Source organism: Coccinella septempunctata, chromosome 2 (genome assembly GCF_907165205.1).
Source record: "Coccinella septempunctata chromosome 2, icCocSept1.1, whole genome shotgun sequence".
NCBI lineage: Eukaryota > Metazoa > Arthropoda > Insecta > Coleoptera > Coccinellidae > Coccinella > Coccinella septempunctata.
This window is the reverse complement of record NC_058190.1, coordinates 32,212,664-32,229,782: the sequence shown is the minus strand read 5'-3', so window position 1 is coordinate 32,229,782 and position 17,119 is coordinate 32,212,664. Positions and strand designations below refer to the sequence as shown.

At 35.8% G+C, this 17,119-nt stretch overlaps 1 protein-coding gene across 1 annotated transcript in view; it reads left to right on the top strand.

Moving 5' to 3' along the window:
• The window catches only part of LOC123308623 (focal adhesion kinase 1-like), a 70,566-nt gene that overhangs the window by 14,465 nt on the left and 38,982 nt on the right, over positions 1 to 17,119 (top strand). The window contains exon 2 of the mRNA XM_044891371.1: positions 4,500 to 4,865. Within this exon, the coding sequence (XP_044747306.1) occupies positions 4,582 to 4,865 (284 nt within the window). The 5' untranslated portion in view covers positions 4,500 to 4,581. The remainder of the gene's footprint in view (positions 1 to 4,499; positions 4,866 to 17,119) is intronic.

The following is a 17,119-nucleotide window of genomic DNA, read 5'->3' as shown; positions in this document are numbered from 1 at the left end:
AGGTCGTAATTTCGAAACACTCTGACCTTTAGCTTTCAGAATGCCCGTGATGCCGAATTGATACGGTTGTGTATTTCCGTGTGTAGGTTAGCCCTAGTATTTATGAAGCTTCCCAAGTATTTGAACTGCTCGACCTGTTCTAGAGTTTCATTCTCCAGGCTGATGTGCTTGAAGGCTTTCTGGCGGACCTACTAGGATTTTGGTTTTGTCGATATTGAGTCTAAGGCCTAAAGCTTCGTATATATGTTTATAGGTGTCCAGCATTATCTGTAGATCCTCTGGGCTGCTAGCGATAAGTGCGCAGTCGTCTGTATATTGAAGTTCCGTGATAAACTTTGAACGGGTTTTTGCTCTGAGGCGCAAAAGTGTCTCATCTCGTTGGACCTCCGGTGGTCCCAGAGGGTATTATCTGTTATCGACCGCAGTATCCTCAACTCAGAGGATGTTCGGAGTAGACCAACGTCTAACTGCTGTGTCTGCTTTTGTTTCTGCAGCATATGTCACGATAGGTCTAACACAGGTTTATATATTCTCACTTTGCTGTTAATTGACATATTATGCTTATTTCTCCAGATGATGTCCCTAAGAAAACCCGATATCATTGTGTTCTTCGTCACCTGGCTATTCACTTCTTCTGTTAAGTTTCTGGTAATGTTGACGCCGAGGTACCTGAAACTCATAACCTAATTCACTGTCTGATCGTAGACATCTAATTTACAACGCCTTGGTTCATTAGATGCCGTAAGGGTTTCAGTTTTCTGAACAGATATTCTCAGGTTGAATATCGTTGGTACTTGCTGGAATATGTATATCATTCTCTGCAATTACAGCTTGAAATCCCAATCATTCTCTGCAATTACAGCTTGAAATCCTATTGAGTATCCTTTAACTGCTGTGATTATTTCGTCCATGATCAAGATGAAGAGGATTGGGCCAAGGCTATCTCCTTGCCTTATTTCATCTGCAATTGGTAGGATCCTTCGACATTTGTTTACCTGTTCTTATTTTTGTTATGTTGCTGGTGTATAGATTTTCAATTATTTTTATAACTCTGTTGTCGATTCGCCATTTCTTGAGCAACCTCACGTCTTGCAGCTTTCTATCGGAAGCTTGTTCAAATTCCACAAAACACATGAAAGCAGATTTGTTATATTCAATGCTTTTTTCAACTACCTGTCTCAAATAGATATTGCATTCAACATGGACCTCTTTTGTTGTTCTTCAAGCCAATCTTGCAATCTCTTCGGCCAATATTCTTGTCATCAGTTTCAGGACAGCACTCAGGAGAGTAATACCACGGTGATTTTTAATGTCTGATCTATCTCCTTTCTTGAATATCGGGATTGTTATGCTTTTCTTCCAGAGGGGAAATTCTGTTGCATATATAATGAATTTGTTGAAGGAATAATTTGTTCTTTGGTATTCTGATTAAGGTTAGGTTACTGATACTTTTTAGCAATGTATTTTTTCGCTTCTATGGTAAACCACTTTTATACACATAGATGTTTCAATATTTCATTATTCTTAAATACTTTGGTATCAGAAGTGAAAACTCAAAGAACATTGTTGTCGTTTCACACCATCAGGAAAACAATGCACTCATCTAATTTTGTTTTTTACTGAAAATCGACAATCTACTCCGCAGATAATCCTCACTAATGCTTCAGCACCTGGCAATCGTTCTCCTCATCTTTACTTTCCGTGTCTTAACGCATCCTGAAATGAAGTCATATGCTATTATATCTTTCCCAGAATAAAAATGTTATGATTAGCAGTAGAAATGGGGAATTTACCTATTTTATGCAATAGATAATATAATGGTGGTCAACTCGCCTGGAATGTTCATTTCCTTTTCGCTTTCTGTTCATCCTGATACGTACTTTGATTATTCCGATTTTCTGTGTATCCTAGAAGAGGAGATCCGCAACGTGTACACACACAACTTTTATCAGTTTTAAAAGTGTTATTTGAATTGGAATTGCACGATAAGTGCCTATTTGATATGTTATCGTTATGTTTTATTTTCAACAGACTTGTTGGAACATGCCTATTCAGGGTGAGTCTTTGACTCGTACAAATATTTTAAAAATGCATTCTTGAGGTAACTTTTTCCTTTACCATTATTTCCGAATCGGCTCCGTTTAAAAGATACAGGGTGTTAAAAAGTCATAAAAAATATTATTGTTGGTTTTAGTCTCACAAACGGTTTTATAGAATGAAATGAATTCGATATGTAGTTTTTCATTCACTTGATGAATCTTTTTCGAACACAAGATATCACCCACATCTCCCAGTTTTCTCATTATGACCGTTACCTCGACCGTTACCTACGATAAAAATATCAAACGTTTTGTAAAATAAGTGTTCTTCAAATTTTCTCGTATAATGCGCCGTTTTCGAGTAATTTGATATTTAACAATCAAAAGTATCTGTGAAATTAGAGAGGCTAGAAGACTAGGTCCGAATTGTTGTTTAAAAGATCCACAGATGTGTAGTTTCATAGATTTAGCTAATTATTCTGAAGGGAATTTGTTTCTCCAGGGGTGGCATAGTTCATTATGAAAACCTAAAACGGCTTCACCTTTTTATCAGGGGAGAAATTTAAAAAAATGGTATGGGAAAAAATTGTTTCTTTCGGCCTCAAGAATCTACTATTAAATTATCTGTAGGAGTCAAAGACTCACCCTGTATAATGCTGAAATGATAACAGACTGAAGTATTCAGTTATTAGAAACACTGTAGCTCATACAGATTAATTAATTATAATACTTGGTGTTAATGTTGCTGCACATTATAACACTTTTCTCGATATCTGCAAAAAAAAAACTTAACTTCGATAAAGAGCTGCAGACGCCAGATGTTCTCAAACCTCTCAACCGAGCTCACAACGAATCATGAAATTATGTATCGAAAACATAAATCGACATAAATGGTTGACCAGCTACCCACTAACCAGAAATATCTTTCGAATTCATTCAACGTAAGCCCACACGCCATATTTGCTCTTCTCAATGGTGGCGACTTCTATAACGGGATGTTCGCAAATATTTGATATGACAAATTTTCGATGCTTTTCATTATTACTTTCTAGACATAAAGACTCCAATTTTCCAGTATAGCCCATACAAGAATTATTGAAATCCCAATAGGCCTTGACAGTAGAAACGCAGCTTGATATCTGGTCACAAAAGATCACTAATAATTTATCTATTTTCAATCATAGAAATAAAATAACTCAGTATATCCTTCAAAATTATTCGAACTGAAAAGCGACTCAAATTTAGGTCGAGTGAAACGGCATTAATTATTGATACAATTATTTTCCAAATCGGTTCGATTGAACCAAAAACATAAACAACACTATCAGATTCAAAATAATTTCAGTGAGAGTCAGTATACTTTCCTGTTTGTACCTTGACTATGGTCAGTGTATAGTATCTTACGGTTGGTATGGGATATTATAAACTTAAATTTGATTTTTCACAGCCGCATGAGATGTCAATAATTCTTTAATGGAGGTTTTGTCAGAGACATAGAAATTGAATATCGAGATAATTATTAGAGTCAGTTTATTACCTCCGTAAACTATCAAAACAACCTTTTTCTAGAATTTTTTTATGCTGATTCATTACTCTAGTGGAAGACTTATAGATCTGCCAGAACAAACATATTAATGTTGGTTCTCTTGTTGTTTGAAAAATATGTATTGGGTTTCGTTAGAGCCACGCTATAAGCTTGCACGAAGTTGAGTTCTTTTAGGACGGTAAAGTTTGCAGAATTCTTTCTATAAACTCGTTTAAAGCCCGTTTGTAACAGCCGAGAATCCTCTGGAGAATTCTCTGCCAAATTTTGGTAAGAAAACGGCAGAGATTATTGTGTATGCAACTGAATAGTGAATTCTACCGAAAGTGCGTATGTAACGGTAAAGAATTAATGAATTCTCGAGTAAATTCTCTAGAGAATTCTCTCCTGTTGCAAACGGGCTTAAGGAAGATCTGTAGTGGATTCAGATGAGAGCTTAATGGTGGAAGTCAGTTGTCTCTGGTGGAAGTATGCAGAGTTCCTAAGAACTAATACCTAAGGAGAGAACCAATCTAGGTAATTGGCATGATAGAATAGGTCTTAGAAACTCTGCCAAAATCAACCATCAAGTTAAATTGTGATTAGATAAAACACTCCGTCAACTGTTGGGCTCAGCTGGCTTAATGTTAAGCTATCAAAACCTACGATTTGTTCAGATATTCTAGAGCAAAACATCTTCCACTGGGGTAACAAATTAGGTAGTTTTCGAAATATTCTCTGCTGCCTCTGCCTCTGCTGCCGGAAATAAAACCATTAACCAAAAATTATAACAACAAAATAAATGTAGAGCCACGTTCCACTTGAAGTTGTTGTACAGCAAAGTATGTACATAGAAAAGCATTGAAATTTGATCCGATACAATTAGTAATGGAATATTCAACTCATCTAATCGGTCGATTACCTATATTTCATATCAGTGAATCGTGCGACAAGCCTCAGATGTCCCAAAAACCTCGGAATAATACCTAGACCATCCTCAGAACCCAGGACCCGTCGGAGATGATACCCACGAACGATTTCGCCTTCTGTCGCGTCCTACCTCCGCCTTCGAATTTCGGTCAGTCCGACATCAGAAAACGGTGTAACGGGATGGTGACTTCGAAACGGTCGATGATCTATGGGAATCAGGTGGATCTTCGCAAGAAAGAGAAAGGATTCAGGCATCTCCACATCAGGCCGAGTAGTTTATTGTGCACCAGCAGTCCAGAGGATATTTATAGTAATAACGTGCAGCAGCAGAGCTACACGTGGAAATTTCACAGGCCCAGGCCGAAATCAGTAAGGTACTGTTTATGTTTTCATTATTCGGATTGACGTTTGGGAAACTAGGTATCCGACACACTTTTTACGTGTGAATCTGACCCGAAAGTAGGTCGTCTACTTTGGAGATAATTTTCAGTGATTTGGCACTTTTTTAGTCGAATCAAATTTGTACAGTGGTGAATAGACTTTTAAGGAATCATGGGAGTATTAGTTCATGCAGAAAATGTGAACACTTTTTTAGTGAATGACACTCAGTAACGACCAACATTCTCATAGATATACAGGGTGATTCTCACCGATAGCTTATAAGACGTTTGTGGAGAATCAATTATAATTGTGTGCCGAAAATTCACATGTTGCCATTTTTCGCACCTCTGCAACTTCCTCCACCGAAGGAGTTTATGAGTTATTGGGATTCTCATGAAAAAATGGTAGAAATGAGTCACATTTCTTTTTATTTCTGCTGGGGATAGTTTTTGGCTGAAAATCTTTACCATTTTTCCTTTATGTAGTATCAAAAGCAATGTTTGCTGTTCGGACCTAAAATGTATAGGGTTTCATGAGAAGATCGTCAAGTTGGACGAATCGAAATCATCAAAACCAGAGATTTTCAAATTAGTACCGATATTTTCTATTCTTTTAGTCGTTTCTACGTAGAAAAAGAAGGAAGGTTAACTGAATGAACCCTACATCTAAAATCAAATAAAAATTAGAAATGAGAAAAAAGTGCCACTTCGAACTATTTGATTAGTCTGTGACTTCCAGAAACCACAGAAAAAAGAAGAATTCATATGTTCGGATGAATAATTTTGACATTTCATGAATTGTATCTAATGGATTGTTTGTAATTTTATTCTTTAGAATTCATCGAAAATTCATTATATGTTAAAATTATTCATCAGAACATTTTTATAATATAATAATTTCTTCTTTGGTTACCGGAAGTCACATAGTATTCAAAATTGCTCTTGCTCCTCATTTCAAGTTTTTGTGAACTCTGAAAGTTTCCATTTTGGGTATAGGGTTTATTTAGGCAACACTTTCTCTTTTTTTTACATAGAATCGACTGAAATAATAAAAAATCAAGGTTGAAGAACTTGAGTTTTGATCAAGTCGATTTGACCAATTTGATTGATGATCTTCTCATAAACATTTTTTTTTTTTGGAAAAAACCTCCTCAGTGTGATCTACAGTTTTTACCATATTTTTCATAAGAATCCTAGTAGCTCCTAAATCGTTCAATTTTTACTGAGGTTATGGCATATTTTTGCTAAAAAGACTTCAAAAAAACTTGTTAGAGAAACTCGAGAACTCAACCCTAAAAGTAAAAAAATTTTATTATGTACGAGAATATGAATGGACTTTTGTACCTCCATTTGTATTTATTTTCGTGTTCATATTTCTCTCTAGTAGTTTTCGAGAAAAACCTGTATCATAGCCGAAAGAACTTCAATATCCATAATATTATATTTCTTTTTTTTTTGTTATTTTTAGTTTCAAACTCTGATAAGTCTTGTATGTCAGATGCAAGGTGGCATTAGGTATTAATAAAATATTTTCTCAACTTTCTCCGCAAGTTCCAAATGAAGAAGACCGTATATGATAATGATAATGCATATAATTTGCATACTGAGTTAGTATCATATGGTTGTTTATTCTTTATCGATAGGAGGTGATGATATATTACAAACAATCATGAACTTACACTCATCGGAATGTTTATCAACAATTCTTTTTGTCATTCAGGCTTTTTCGAAATAATAATTTATCCATGTGTATTTTCTGTTATCTATTTCTGGATAAATCATCACACCAATCAATTAGGAATGAATATACTTACATTCTTTATCAATAAATCAGTAGAGCTCTGAGTTTTACAAGGTGGCCTTTTTTAAGTCCTCTGAAATTACTTTTAGGAATAGCCTTGGTTAAATATGCTTCAAATGGATCTTTTTAGTATGTAAAGGGTCATCGGATGCAGACATTTAACCTGATCTTGGAGTTCGATTTCAAGGTCAAGTATTGAATTGGGCATACATATTATTCTTTGTATAATATTCATCTTCAGAAAACTAGGAACATTTTGTTCCTTTCGTTTTTGCATAAAATGAATCGTTGTAGAGATTTGAAGTGTTTTATGCTCAGAATGGTTGTGATAAAAATCTTCTACACACAAACTACTGAGCATAGTGAATAATCGTGAAAGGACAAATAACAAATCAAAAATAAATATTTCAATCAGGAGATGCCAACAAGGATTAAATTAATAAATTTCACCTAATTACATGTTCAGAGGTTTTCCCATGATTAGCAAATGCACAGTTCTATGCTATGTTCAAAGCTTCGGAGGGTTGATAGAAGCACATGCTTTACCAAAGAAAATTGTCTGAAAGTACGTACAATCCGTAGATAGAGAAACGGGAAAGTAACGTAACCAACAAGGGAAAGTTCATCCAACATCTGTATGTTTATGTTTACATCTACTCTATTTCTGTTTACGTTTACCCCAATATTTGAATATTAATTATTGTATCTGTACACTCTGTATATTGAGAAATTGAAAATCATCATACTAGTTAATTGAGTTTATTGATCATCCATTGTGTATAAAATTCTATTGATACCTATCTCACATCTTATTCTGTTATCAAAACACACAACTAAAATAAACTGAAGTTATAACTTATAACCCAGTTATTAAGGAGAACTCAAACATGAAATTACTGAGTTAAGCTGCGTCCACACTATATTATCTCGCGACAAAATCCAACCAGCAGAATCAACTCCTCCCCACAATAAATTGCTGCATACAACTTGATCTCCCATTTAATTTTCCTCTTTTTACTCGCAAAGTAACAAAATTTACGCTCGTATTCGACCGAGCCATCTGAAATTAACATGAAAGTTAAGTAATTGGTATTCTCACGGAGCATTCAATTATCCTCGGAGCGAAACGATCGAACCACTCTCCGTCGCCTCTGCTGGTGTCTGCAGATTAATCCGTTGCCTTTTTCGTATAGGGATAACTTCAATATTAGGATATTTATATTCACGTCGTTGTTATTAAGGAATGGTACGCCAATACTGATGAAAAAGAAGCGAAAAATAGTTCGATAATATCTCCTTATTAGTACCTGAATCTCGAAGGTTTGATTTGAATTCAAGAGTAGAACTTCCGGCAAAAACAATGGTTCTAAGTGGCGAATAAGATTTATGATCGAATTGAGAGAATTCGGAAAATTTGTTTGTTGTGTTTGTATTAATGTCCATATATCCAGGGTCGGGTTGCGTCTTCGGGATTCGAATTTGGGAGGATTATTCTTATAATATGATCAATTGAAAGATCACTTGACCCTCTACAGGAATACTATGGTTTGCAAATTCTTATTGAGTCCTTGTAGTAGTTACAGGAGCTGACAATTTGAAAACCTGCCAGTCCAATTATGTCTCGACAAGGATGTTTTCAGAGAAAATGCCGGAACAGGTCAATTTCTATTCGTAGGGGGACATATTTTCAGCAGAATTGTAAGCCGAAATCTCCTCAACCCTATAGGTGTAGGAGCTATCACCCCTAAATTCTCAATAGGAGAATAGGTAGGCTCAATTGAAAGATCACTTGACCCTCTACAGGAATACTATGGTTTGCAAATTTTTATTGAGTCCTTGAAGTAGTTACAGGGGCTGAGAAATTTGAAATCTTGTGAGGCCAATTATGCCTCGACAAGGATGTTTTCAAAGAAAATGCTGGAATTGGTCGATTTTTATTCGGAGGGGGAAGAAAGAGTTCTAAAGTTCTTGATCGTTTTCAGAAAAAAAGTTTTCGACCCTTGAAAAAAAACCGTTTTGAGAGAATAAAAATAAAAGATATTTCAGTTTTGGTAAGTTCTGAATAGCGCTCGGCGTTTTCTACAAAATATGTCAAGTGACTTTCATCGAAAAAACAAAACTTCTCAATTCATCAGCAGTAATAAGGTGAGAAATTCGAAAACCAATGTTTTCCATGTTGCCGAAACTTGATCAGAGAAGAGTTTATCTCTCAAAATGATTTTGTTCAGGAGTCGCAGAACTTTTTCTGAAAATGATCAAAAACTCTAAAACTCTTTCTTCTTCAACGAAAAATAGAACTCATTCTTTCTTAAAGACACATTTGCTTTTATTATTTGAATCCACGATCCAGAATTTGTATCAGGAACTCCAGAACACTTTCGAATCTACCCAGAACGCCAGAAAAAATAGTGTTTTTCAAAAGAATTGTCATATATTCCCGATATTTCATTATTTTATTATTAGTGGAAAAACTGTCAGTTCGATATGGAAACACATTTGAACGATCAATTCTGAGAAGAAAGGGAAAACTAAGGAATATATCTTCTTCCTTCTTGACATTCACATAAAAATGTTTCGAAAATTGATAACCGAAAAAAAATCTTTGCTGGAGACAGATACTGGAAACAATAATTTTCAGTCTGGGATGCACATAAGAAAAAACATTTAACATCAGTACTTGCCTTATTCAGGCAAAGAATTCGTCTCCCCAGATATATATTACAGTACTTCGTGTTCTCTTAGGATTATTGATAAATATTTATTTTTAACTCTCTTTCTTCGTATCAGTAAGAAGTCTACACGCTTAGATCAAAGCGTTCCATAACACCAATCAATAGTAAAACGGAAGAAGGAGATTAGCACAGTGTAACCCACATAGATTATTTTGTCCATTCGTATCAAATATCGCATTGCAGGCCCATACGAATATTCGTCACGGAAGTCTGAGCGCACACCAAACATTCAATAAACATACGACACAGATTACACAAAAATAAAATAGACTGCAGGCTTTGGCGAGCATCACTGCAGAAGCATTTCCGGGTCTTGCTTCTGGGTATATTTGTGACGCTCTGATGATAGATATAATGATTATAAATGTGCCGAGTTTTGAATCTTGAATCTCATATACATATATCATGAATATATGTTTCAAACACAGAAAGAGACATTCTTGAGTTGAAGTTTAATTATATGATATTTTTGTCCTTCATTTGTAAGATTCAATCCCCTATACTCTGTTCGAAGATATTTGTGTGATAACCATTTTTAATTCTGAGTATTTCGCAATGACAGTAGTTCCCTGCAAAAAAGGGTCGACGAAAAAAGTTACTCTTTTAATGAAGAATGATCACGCCTAAACGGGGAGGCAATGAATAAAATAATGCGGATAAATTCAGATGCATACCACCCGACGATATGAATATCGACAAGTGTTACGATCTGAATTGAGCTAGCCAATTTGTCATCGTCAAGGCCCCCCAAAGTGGAGTACGCTCCAACCGAAGAAAAGCAGATGCTGACCATGGTTTCGGCGTCATTTGGCCTCATCAGAGCAACATAGCATTTTTCCACGGTGGAGAACGTTTGGAATTGATGGAACTTTATTCAATGTTGTCATGTTCTAGTGGGTATTATTTACCCACAGCGCCATCCAACATGAAACGGTTTCCGATTCAATCCGATTCAATTCTATCTGGGGGGGATTGAATCGGATACCGTTTCATGTTGGATGGCGCTGTGGGTAAATAATACCCACTAGAACATGACAACATTGAATAAAGTTCCATCAATTCCAAACGTTCTCCACCGTGGAAAAATGCTATGTTGCTCTGATGAGGCCAAATGAGGCCGAATCCATGGTCAGCATCTGCTTTTCTTCGGTGGAGCGTACTCCATTTGGGGGCCTTGACATTATGTTACTCTTTTATCTCGCTTGTTGGAATTAGCACTAATTTATATGCAACTGACAAAGACAGATAGTATAATGGTAAAAGCAAATACTATTCGTTATAACAAGGATAAATTCAGATGCATACCACCCGACGATATGAATATCGACAAGTGTTACGATCTGTATTGAACTAGTCAATTTGCCATCGTCAAGGCCACAAATGGAGTACGCTCCACCGAAGAAAAGCAGATGCTGACCATGGTTTCGGCCTCATTTGGCCTCATCAGAGCAACATAGCATTTTTCTACGGTGGAGAACGTTTGGAATTGATGGAACTTTATTCAATGTTGGCATGTTCTACTGGGTATTATTTACCCAGAACGCCACCCAACATGAAACGGTGTCCGATTCAATCCCCTCCAGATAGAAACCAAGACGAAGACAATAGCATATGTCCCATATTTTCCCTAATTCATCTGAATTTATCCTTATTATTTTATTCATTGCCTCCCCGTTAAGGCGTGATCATTCTTCACTATTCTTTATGTTTGTCACCCATTGTGTGAAAGAGCACTCTTTACCTTCTTATACAGTGAGGACCTGAATAGATAATATTTTGGGACCGAATAAAATTTAATTGGAAGTACATGTTCCTTCCTGGTTGTTGATGAAGAATTCGTTCTCCTTTCATCACTTGAGACAATGTGGGAAATTTGTTTTTGAAATGGATTTTGCTGTAACTCATTTTGTGGTCGCCTTTCAAATTCCCTATTGAACGCTTCTATTTTTTCGCTAACTGAAGGCATTATCAGTTCTTACTTGCTTTGAACATTTGAGTTTTGCGTTGGATGTGTCATGGCCTATAAAACAAGCATATATCGATGGCTATGTTCAGTATAGCTCGTCTTCATTTTCATTTTTAGTGACGATTTTCATTAGATGAAAGATCTCTTTTTACTCTTTTTCTGTACAAGTGTCTTGCTTGATCTGTTTTGAGTTCATACAACATTCCATTGCTTTTCAATGTTGCCAAATGTTATTTTCTGTTATGAGTGATAAATTATAGAGTATACAGTGCTCTGTTTTTCATATAAATATTGTGCTGTTCATCTTCTATTTCTTCTTTTGTCATATGTCATTATTTGCTTTTGTTATTTTCTTTTATTGTTTTCCAGCACAAAGAAGGCACAATAAAGTGCCGAAACGTCATGAAGGAATAGTTGCGTTGTGTTTTTTGTTTCCCTAGATCGATATTTCCCAAATGAGTTCTTATCAAAATATTATTAACAGAATTACAAGCAATTTTGCGAACTGAATATATTACCTACTTATTGAATTTTCTATAATATCGAATGCTATCGTAGTAAAACTAGCTTTAGATCTTTTGAAATGATTGTGGTGATAACAGAATAAGCTCTCAGTGCTCATCAATCAATCGATTCAATCGAAACGGCTAGCGAATGTTATTCGAAACATTGGACATAATAAGCCAAGCTATGGAAATAGACAATAAATTTCCATTACCACGAAGAGAGTCTGTCTTTTCCTTCTTGAGTTCCTCAATTTCCAAGCAAAAAATTAGTCGATCGATTGCAAAAGTTAGTAAGATCGTTGGCGGATGGCACTCAATTTTATTTTGAGTAGTTTCTGAGAAAGAAGGTTCGTTGTTCCGATATACCTACCTAAAACTTTGGCGGGTTTGCTTTTGGAGTTTATGCGGTCAGCACTCCCGGCGAGCTCTTCGATATTTTCCACATAAATGGAAGCCCGGATTGGCTATCGACCTGAACATGCTCTGATTGAAGCCGTCGTTTTAATAGCGAACCGCAAAATTGCAATGATGTCATCGTTGAACACCTACCGCACAGTTTTCATTCCTTTTCATTCCATCTTCTTCAGTTGTCATAACCCCAATGTGCCTATGTATATTGGCTCAGTCGTCCGCCAGATATCGAAGTGTGTCATGTTCATCTGGGCAAACTGCGCTCTCGTTTTCTTCGAGTGACCATAGACAGCGTGTCTCCTCGCTGTAAAAGTCGTAGCAACATTTGATTCGTGTATGCCTTCAGGCGATTGTTGCTGGTTCTGTAATAGGTATGTTGTTCCCACATAAATAACTTCTGACCACTCAGTTGAAAAGGTGTTTCATGTTTACTGACGCCTTCAGAGAGGTTCTACCGAATGTGAATGCCTTGGTTCTTTTTATAACTTGAAGTATTGATGAGCAAGTTGCTTCTTCAGAAGGCTTTCCTTGTAGTACTGTTGGTAGTTGAGATGAGGCAATATATTCTTTAAGTTGACCCATCAAATTAGTGTTTGAAGCCATGTGACCCATGCATGCTGAGATCACAAACTCATCCCAGTATGAAAATTGTTGTTTATTATTGTTGGGCTGTCTTGTAGTATATTTTCCCAATCAATATTTGGTGCAATGTCCACGTTTGACTGCCTAACATTGTGTACATTCTACATCCTCAATTGAAGAAATTCTAATCAGTTTATGAAATGGGCATCGTATTTTGACGTCTTTGACGTAATTCTACGATACAATGAAATTGCGCATCCCAACTGGCGGGATTCTATAAGAGTGATACTCTCGCAGAAGAGAATATTGGTACATATAATAAATTCATCATTGAAAAGTTCCAAATATAGTTTTCTGTCTTGAGATAGATGCTTATAGTGGCCGACGTTTAGCTAGATTCAACTTATGTACTTCTGACTGGCTAAGCAGCTGTGAAATCGAGACAACAGGCACCCCCTTCAAGAGTAGTTCTTTCATATAGCAGGGGGAATCTTGTATAGACAAACCTCTTCTGAGGAATAGTCTTCACTAGCTTGAGTTCGAACTGAACCTAACCTCACTAGCTTCTTCTTTGCTTCTGTGGCTCCGAGCATCTGCTCTTAGTAAGTTGTTTGGTTTATCTAGCCTCTTTTAAGTTTTCATTCTTTCTCTGTCTTCCTCCTGGATATAGAGCATCAACCTCTTGTGTACCTGATTCGGACGTTCCTTAATCGTTCTTAATAGCTTCTTCATAAATTGGGTTTCCTATTTCATATCTCGATAAATCTGTCTGTTCCTGAGAAATCAAGGTGCACCTATTGCTTAACATAGCAGCTGTTGCCTGGATTCTTTTAATATGGCCTATTTATCGGAAATTCCCACGCAACTGACACATAGATCAGTTGAAGTCTATGGGATTTTTCTCCTTCTATCTATCAGTTGGATGTTTTTTCTTGATATGGCTTCTTCGACTTTTCCAGCTTTGTCCTAGGGTATTAACTAACTACTCTTATTGTGGTCTTTTCTCTCCATTTCTTAACGATCAAACTCAAGGTTTTCTATTTAAAAGTAATAACTCGTGGCTCGTTGAGCCTGATATTTCCAACCTTACATACAAGTCCTTTTCTGTGTAGATAGCTTCTTGTTATATTTCTTCAAGAACTTCCGAATTGGGATTTCAGGGGCCCTTGAGGCACTACCGCTCCCATAAATCTGCTTAAGGAGCATCTTCCTTCCAATGTTACGTGAAATCTTTCATTCTTCCGATAATTCCTGATCAACTTGCATAGTTTCATAAATTAATCAGCCAATGTCATTTTACAAATTAATCCTTGATATCACAAGGTGAGATAATCAGGGTTACTGAGCCAATACTGAAACATATTCCTTGTGCTAGCAATAAAAATGCCTAGTAATTTCTCTTTCATAATATTCTGCTGTTCTATCAATAAAAATAGGTCCCACAATTTGCCTTCGACTGATGCATACCAAACTTTTTTGGAGGTTTCAGGGATAGGTAATGTTTCCAATTTTCTGTCATTTTTTATGGAAACAAATTCATGTCTCTTTTTCGAAATCGTGTGGCATATGTCAATAGAGACTCCAGCCAGTTGAGATAAAACCCGAACTCGTGAAGCTTCTATCTGAAGTTGAAAACTAGGAATAATATTCTGCATAAACGTACTTCATGGGGTGCTGATACTCTTCGAACGGTAGCCCTAGCTTTGGTATTTTCAGAATGAGTTTGATTTGAGACCTTTGTTATTGATAACCAATTCGCTTAACAGGGTTGAAGGTCAGGTTGTTGGAATAAAAACCACTTCTCACACCATTGCCGACATGTTTCGATTTTATTCTAAAATCTTCTTCAGGGCTCTAAAATGATTACAAGATTTTTCAATTAATAACACTTATAAATAAAATGTGTTGGAACATACAATGGGACAATACATCAGTACAACAAATGAATAAAAATCATATTAATATCTGCATATTACAATGCATAGACAAATTCCAAATTGAAAATACGAAAATTGAGAGAAACATTGAATATAATTCAGCTCAGTATACAGGTACCTGATTTAACATTAAAAAAGGGGGGAACAGTTATTTACAGTCTTTTTGTGGTTTTATAGTCAAAATCATGAAAGATATGAAACACATAACACTCTTAGACAACATCAAACGAGAATTTAACCAAAAATTGGACAAATCGGAAACAGACTGCTGTGATCACACATATGTAATAAGTAAAATTGAATTGTCTTTTGATCTACCGAGATGACATTGACGTTCAATATTAATAATTCGTTCAAGTTATTTTTCTTTTCATTTTGTTGATGAGATAGTAATAGGCTGTATTCAAACTACAGAGAATAAAATCGAAACATGTCGGCAATGGTCTGAGAAGTGGTTTTTATTCCATCAACCTGACCTTCAACCCTGTTAAGCGAATTGGTTTGGTATTTTCGTCTGCTGAATATTATTCATTTATTCATTCATATTATCCTAATTCTCCATTGTTACCGAAGTACCCCGTTTGGGTTAATAGTTCTTATACGCAAAAAATTGATGTGCACATAAATTTTTCTATGAGAATTATAACTATTAAATCTTCACGTATTCAATGGTTACCATAAATTGTTTGAAACATTGTACCGCCCCATATTCGTAGACAAACTGCAGTTATAAATTCATGGAATAAATTATTTCACTCCTTTCCCGACTCATTTACAATTCTGTCATATATTTTAGAAAATACGATTCGAAGACTGAAGTCGCGTAAACCTTTATGGTCCAACTCTTTTTCTTAATTCGTATATAAGGGACACGGACCTTTGGCAGTCTGTATGGAATAAGTGCACTTTGTTCAACCAAGAATTAGTTAGTGATCCCTCGAATAGAAAATTCCTGGTTTCAATCTTTCAAGGAAAATATGCAGGTCACGGACGTTGCAATAGTATGCTTTTCCGATGGAATTCAGTTGAAAGCCCTAGTTGTGAATGCGGGCAACCATAAATCATGTGGTTAATCATTTTTCCATTTATATATTTCAGGATGGTTTTAGGGCTATATGTACATGTAGTTTCAGGATCTTCTTGAATTGGGTTGTGAATTTCAGGTCAATCTGATTTATAAAACTTAATTTTATTATCTCGCATTTTGTTGCTTTTTTTCATTTGAGATTTTTTTTCGGGGGAAGGATCAATTTTTACAGATCTTACAATTCACTTCATCCACGGGGAGAAAGGGTTTTTACTAGGGTTGTTCCCTAAGCTCTTGTATCATATCAATATTAAATGGTACCCCGTTACGCTAACCTCTGCTGAAACTGTATTTCATACAGATGTCATAATTATTGTTTGACGATAAAAATTATAATGCTCTTTATCAAAAGAAGATGATGGATATTTCAATATAACATACCGAAACGCTAACTTGACACTTCACCTGAAAAATGGTACAGCACAAACTAAGAAGTTAAGACTATCGACGTTCAAAATTCCATAACCTACTTGAAGACGATTTTTTTTTAAAGCACGTTATAACAGGGCATGTTGCTTGTTAATTCTGGAATCCTTCTGTTATGTATTGGTGGATCTCATTAGTAATTGTTGCTCTGTCAACATGAGTGTCTTCGAGTGGATCGGCTATAAGCTTCTCATAAAACTGTTTTTTTTCATCATCCTGGTATGTCTTTTGAGCCCCTATTTTTCACAATATTATAAGTTGGACCCTCGGTTGGACCTGTACCATATCACCTCGCATATCACGTATATTTTATCTCAGCATCATTCACTCTACTAATGTGATTTGAGTGCAATAAATCTCTCATTATTTGTTAACATTCTGAACACCAGGTACTCTCATATTTCAAGAATATACCAACCGCATGAATTTCTTTGCCATCCCGATTAATAGGTAGATAGAAGCGAATGCTTCTCATATTACTTCATTTTTTAGGATCTCAATCTGAACACAAGCTGAGTGTAACACCAAGAGAAATACGCACGTTCAGCTATATTTATAAGTTACCCGTATAATTAATTATTTAACCTTGTTATTGCCATCCTGTCGGTAAGAAACGCCGGTGAATGTATAAGGTATTAATATCGTCATAAATTTCAGGATTAAATGGTGTAGATAACAACACTGTTCTCATTGTGATTCTTTAATTGTTGGGAGGCATCTTTTTCTCCGCTTCTTTCATGCATTGTTTATGATGCCGTTAATTTTTAATGGGTTCTTCGAGTGATGTTTGGAAGTGCTTC